Source organism: Mustela nigripes, chromosome 16, assembly GCF_022355385.1.
Source record: "Mustela nigripes isolate SB6536 chromosome 16, MUSNIG.SB6536, whole genome shotgun sequence".
NCBI classification, from domain to species: Eukaryota; Metazoa; Chordata; class Mammalia; order Carnivora; family Mustelidae; genus Mustela; species Mustela nigripes.
The window spans coordinates 20670053-20676500 of NC_081572.1; the positions used below are offsets into that span (position 1 = coordinate 20670053).

General features: G+C 42.7%; 1 protein-coding gene across 1 annotated transcript; it reads left to right on the forward strand.

Moving 5' to 3' along the window:
• Positions 1–5482: 5482 nt before the first annotated feature.
• Positions 5483–5977, forward strand: LOC132003208 (keratin-associated protein 2-3-like). The gene is made up of 2 exons (XM_059378551.1): positions 5483–5739; positions 5821–5977. Exons 1-2 carry the CDS (start codon positions 5483–5485, stop codon positions 5975–5977), a joined length of 414 nt encoding a protein of 137 aa, XP_059234534.1.
• Positions 5978–6448: the final 471 nt, after the last annotated feature.

A 6448-nucleotide genomic window follows, 5' to 3' on the forward strand; every position in this document is an offset into this window, starting at 1 on the left:
ATCTCTGTGCAGGCGCCCTGCTGCCGCCCCCCCTGCTGCCAGCCTGCCCCCTGCCGCACCACCTGCAGGACCTCCCCCTGCTGCTGAGATTCCCACTATCCCCACAGAGCAACACACTGGAGCCTGAACACCTATTCTGCATTTTAAGAAAGTAGAAAGAAAAATAGGTATTTTTCATAAGGTGACAATAGTCATTTTTACATCCTACCATTTGGATATACAAGCAAATGTCCACAACAGCAGAAGACACTATGGGTGGTAAATCTCTCTTCAAAACCCCTCAGAGTAGACTCTGCAAACCCATCCTGAACTCTGAGGACTGCTCAAACCCTCCCCGCCATCTTTTGTAAGGTGCTGCTTGCTTGTTTTCAATAAACTAAGTTTTCTTGTAAACTTCCCTGCTCTCTGATTCATTCAGTAGTCCAATGTTTATTAGTGTATGTAGATGATCAGACAAGAAACAGGAAGAAGGAAGACAAAACAAAGAAGGTGAGGAAGACAGGAGAGGAAAGGGAAAGGTGCTAGGAATCCTGGTATGAATCTCGGAAGGTGGTACAGGATGGCTGGGCTAGTCCTCAGACTGCTTACGTGGCTAGGAAATCTGTGCACACAGGGTCCTCCAGGGTCTGTCCACTGTCCACATGTCCAGGTTCATGTCTCAACAACCCCCACCAAGTTTCACTGCAAGTAACACTAAACTCACAGTAAGTGGCACATACCATGCAGTTCCGTAGGTCTTTGCTTTTGTCATATTCTTTCATTTATCTGGAATATTTTTTTCCACCTACCCCAGCCCTCCACTTTCTTCACCTACCTAACACTGAGCCATTTCAAAGATTCAGCTCAGCCTTTTGTAACAGCCCTGCCCCAACCCCTCCATCACAGAAACACACCCACACACACGTGCATACACACAGAGAGGTTGGGTTAGGTGCCCCTAACATGCCAATAGCATCCTATGCTTACTTCCCTCCCCATATAGCATCATATTGAGATCGTCCATTTCTCTGTCTCCAAAGAAGGGACCACAATTTATTTATTCTTGCTTTCAGTATGGAGCTCAATGTTTAGAATATGGTTGGTACTTGATTTCTATTTGTTGAATCAAACAAAATTAGAAGGTAATTGTCTTCATGACAAGAATTCTAAAAGGCAGATATTCTACTTAAAACAGAATCTTCAGCATCAGTACAACTTAACTTCTCTGACCTTCAGGTTTCCTCTTCTGCCAAATGATAAGGTTAATCCTTACCATTGTAGGTTGCTGGGAAAGTTAAATGACCTTATGCGTGTAAAGTGCTTGGCACACAGTATTTACTCAGTACCATGCACTGATATTCCTTGTTGCACATCTGAATATCACTGTATCAAATGGGCTCAAAAGATGTGCTATTTATTACAGATTATGTCACTGAGAGTGGGAGAAGATTGAGGGGAAGCCTTTTGTTTTTTCAAGACAGTCCACATCCACTGGCAGAAACAGATTTCCTAATTTCCTAATAAATTTCCTAATAAATTTCCTAATAAAACATATTCCTAAGATTTCCTAAGTATAAGAAAAGAGGGCAAAAAAATTATCATCAAATTGAGGCTATCTCAAAATGAAAATGCTCTACAAAAGTAGATTGGCTAATCCACAGGAAAGAGCCCCTAGATTACAAGCTGAATGAATAAGTTTATAGCAGCAATAGCAGCAATGGTCGCCAAACTATGGAAAGAACCAAGATGCCCTTCAAAGGACTAATGGATAAGGAAGATGTGGTCCATATACACTATGGAGTATTATGCCTCCATCAGAAAGGATGAATACCCAACTTTTATAGCAACATAGACGGGACTCGAAGAGATTATGCTGAGTGAAGTAAGTCAAGCAGAGAGAGTCAAGTATCATATAGTTTCACTTATTTGTGGAGCATAACAAATAGCATGGAGGACATGGGGAGTTAGAGAGGAGAAGGGAGTTGGGGTAAATTGGAAGGGGAGGTGAATCATGAGAGACTATGGCTCTGAAAAACAATCTGAGGGGTTTGAAGTGGCGGGGGATGGGAGGTCGGGGTACCAGGTGGTGGGTATTATAGAGGGCACGGATTGCATGGAGCACTGGGTGTGGTGAAAAAATAATGAATACTGTTATGCTGAAAATAAATAAATTAATTTTAAAAAAAAGAATAAGTGTTTAGCATCAGAAGCAAGGAGAGCTGGGGAGAATACATGCATCTGATGGAATTTTCCTTTCACCCTGAAGAGCCCAAAGGAATTAAACAACTCAGACTGTAGTAAACTCTAAAAGATTACTTGGGTTAGTCTTCCCTGGCTTTGGGCAAATGGTATTTATTAGGCAGAAAACTTTTTTTTTTTTTTTTTTTTTTTTTTTTAAGTACGCTCCATACCCAGCATGGAGTCCAACACAGGGCTTGAACTCACAATCTTGAACTCAGACACTTGACTGACCCACCCAGGTGCCCCCAAGCAGGAAAGATATTTATTTGTTAAATTCCAGAAAAAAATCACACCCACCCCCTGATCATCTAGAATTTTTCCATCTAAAACATTCTCTTTTCAATGAATGATATCCATTTCTTTTGTCTTCCATGTTGTACAGATTTCATGACAAACCTGGCATATGAAGAACATTAGGGACAGATGACCTTTCCCCTTCTACAACTGAGGAAATGTGCTGGCAGAGAGACGGGTATCAGCTCTAAGCCACACAACTGCTAGGTGAGGGAGGAAGCATCTGAATCCCTCTTTGTCTTCCCTCTCCTCTTCCTGCCCTTTCTCCCTCACTCTTTCCCATCTCCATCTCTGACTCTGATGATTGGATGGTATTTCAAAGATCATTTTGGAGAACAGGGATTGCATATTCTGTTTTCAGAATTTAAAAACCTTCCTAACATCCAGTGGCCAGTTCCTAACAAATCCCAACTCATGCAACTATGGAGGAGGAGGCATGGTTCACCATCAGAAAAAGTTACCAACACTGCATACTTTTTCAATCCAACCACAAAATCTCACAATTTATCACCACCATAGTTAACATTTACTTGTTCCCACTCTGGTGGGAACTCCATCTGGAGTTCAAATAATAGGACTAAAAAAGCTCACGTGGTAAAGATGAGGGACAATCTCTTGTCCAACAAGCTTAGGCTTATTTATGTGCTACAGCAAAGGAAAACGCAACACAGGGGACCAGGGGCATCCCACCCAACAAAGGAAAAGCTTTTTTTTTTTTAAATAGGATTTTTGAAGAACATAGAGTTTACATAAAATTATATGAAATGGTATTTTAATGGGCTCAAAGCAAAACAGAGGTTTGAGCAGAAGTATTAACATCAGGACTGGGTTGTGATGGAACTTAGGTCCTCTTTCCCTGAAAACTACATAGTTAAGATAAATGAGAACTATCGTACCTTAAAACCTCTTATCTGAAACTCTGCCTTTGGGTTGGATATTGAGGCTGCTTCTCTGTGTTAAGGTGACTAAGATCCTGTCCCAGAAATAGTGGGACCTTCCACTCTTAATGATGTGGCTTAAAACTGCAAAGTTTCTGACAGTCTGTGATTTCAGGACACAGAATTTCTTAGTGTTCTGTCCTTTCTGTTAATTAACAAACGCAGTGAGCTTACAGACATCTTCTAATTCCTACTATTTGAATTGCTGTATATATTCTAGGCCAAAATAACAATACTCTAAATCATAAATCAACAAGTTCCCACTTTACTTCACTAGATGGGACAGAAGTTTTGGTAACTATGACTACCTGTTCACTAGTCTGAAATAACTCAGCTGGAAAAAACTAGGGGTCATTCAACACTGTTTACGGTCATCAGAAGATCACAGTGTTGTCAACACTTTGCCATTCTTTTATCTGCATGACTTTAGAGAAATCATTTCACATATCAGGCCCCTCAAGAACTGTGAAGGAATATGATCAGTCACAAACTCAAAGGCCTTCAACGACCAGGACTATGGCAGGCCAACGAATGTATAAAACATGATCTAGCAAACGAAACACTTTGTGGAGACAAATTTGGTCTGAGAGTCATCAGCAAGCCTTTGAGGATATCATCCTTAACCTCCCTTTTAACTATAAATTTATTTTCTACATTTTCACTTTACTTAACTATGATTTAAAAAGACAAAGCTTTTTAAAATATATTTTTTATTAACCTATAATGTATTATTTGCCCAGGGGTACAGGTCTGTGAATCATCAGGCTTACACATTTCACAGCACTCACCCTTTCACATACCCTTCCCAATGCCCAGCCACCCTATCTCTCTCCCCCAATCCTCCAGCAGCCTTCAGTTTGTTTTGTGAGATTAAGAGTCTCTTATGGTTTGAAAAGACAAAGCTATTTTATCAGTCATCAGTACATGTGGCTCCCTTTGTTTTTCCTGAAGCCAATTTCACACTTCATAAGCAATCAAACCCTCAGCCAAGAAACCAAAGTATCTACCACAGAAAGATAATTGGCTCCTTTACAAATATCTTCAATCCGTTTTGAAGAACTCAATACAAGTGCTCTTATGGTCACACCTAGAAAGAAAGAGTAATCCCAATTTTAACTCTAAGACCATACTCAAGGAGGGGCATTCAAAATGCACAAAAAAGTCATCACTTAGTTTGACCTTTTTGCCCAATGAAAAGTCTTCTCCTTTCATTGCTTTATGTGCCTTTGTCTCGCCATCCTAAGATCTGTAATCACTGTGTGATGAGAAACTACTTAGAATTTCCTTTTATTCCTTTCCCTCTCCACTCCCAAATAGGATGCTGTTGCTTACACAGAAAGAGTCTCAGTAGTGACTCAGATTTATAGGCAAACTAGAGTCATTCCAGTAGCTCTCATGACTATTTCCTTAAAAACAAGGTGAAGCACTATTCTATTTTCCAGAAGCACTGGACCATTCTTCCCATAGCAGAATCAGTACATGTCTCCTTCCATGAGTCATCCTGGTTTTTCAGAAATTCTTACTTCATCTCAATATCAATTAGAAACCAGGTATATGACCTCGTGAACCCTACAGTCACATACTTAGTCACGGGTGGTGAATAAGACAAACAAGAAGAAAGTAGGATGGTGGCAACACTGGGTTCTACAAACTTTCATCTTGTCATGTAACATGTCAACTTGTCATAAGACATGTCAACTGGTCATGTGACATGGTATGGAAGGATTGGTTATTCCATGAGCAATTTTTTGGATGATATAAATTACCAAGTATTCATTTCAATGAGGAAGAAAGCAGACAGGCAGAAAGGAAAGCATCTTTCCATGATGTTGGAATTGCTGCCTCAGCAATTGAATCCACCAATCTAGAGGTCAATGGGCAACCACAACTCCAGGAAATGAGCTATGTCCTGGGGGTCATCAGCAGCTGGCCAGGGTATATAAAGGGCCCAGGAAGGGACAGAGACATTCACACCTGACAACACCCGAATCCTCTCACCAGTCCAACCCTAAACAACCTCAGACATCACCATGTCCGGATCCTGCTGCGGCTCCACCTGCTCCTCCTCGGGCTGTGGGGGAGGCTGCTGCCAGCCCTGCTGCCAGCCCTGCTGCTGCCGCGACCCCTGCTGCTGCCGCCCCGTGTCCTGCCAGACCACCGTGTGCCGCCCCGTGACCTGTACCTGCCGCTGCACTCGCCCCATCTGTGAGCCCTGCCGCCGCCCCGTCTGCTGTGACCCCTGTGGCCTGCAGGAGGGCTGCTGCCGCCCCATCAGCTGCTGCCCCACGTCCTGCACAACCGTGGTCTGCCACTACCCCGTCTGCTGTGACCCCTGTGGCGTGCAGGAGGGCTGCTGCCGCCCCATCAGCTGCTGCCCCACGTCCTGCACGGCCGTGGTCTGCCGCCCCTGCTGCTGGGCCTCCACCTGCTGCCAGCCCATCTCTGTGCAGGCGCCCTGCTGCCGCCCCCCCTGCTGCCAGCCTGCTCCCTGCCGCACCACCTGCAGGACCTCCCCCTGCTGCTGAATAGCCCACTGAGAAACATTCCCAAGTGTTGAGAAACGTAAAAACTTTTCCCAACCCAAGGGATCAAATGAGAGATTCCTTTGCAACCTACATGCTCTTCAACAACTAACTCAACAGTAGCTGTCTATCCGTTTTCCCACATAATTACCAGTTAATCCCGCCTCTCTTCTACAATCTTTAGAAACATCCCAACTTTCACCATTTGAATTCCTGGCTTGAAAAAATTAGTGAACAAAGATCAAAGTTCCTCTTGAATGGAGCTCTACCCCACTGACTCATCATCACATCTCTACTATTAGAAGATGGGATACTTTTCCAGGATATCATTATATTTATGATGGGGGTTTGCATGGTAAAATAATAAAAATTTTATCTCTGGGAAGCAAATGGGTTTCTCTTTATTGTTTATTAATTTTCAAAAGCTTATTTTTAGGTTATGGTATGGTATACATAATCAGAAAAAAAAACAAA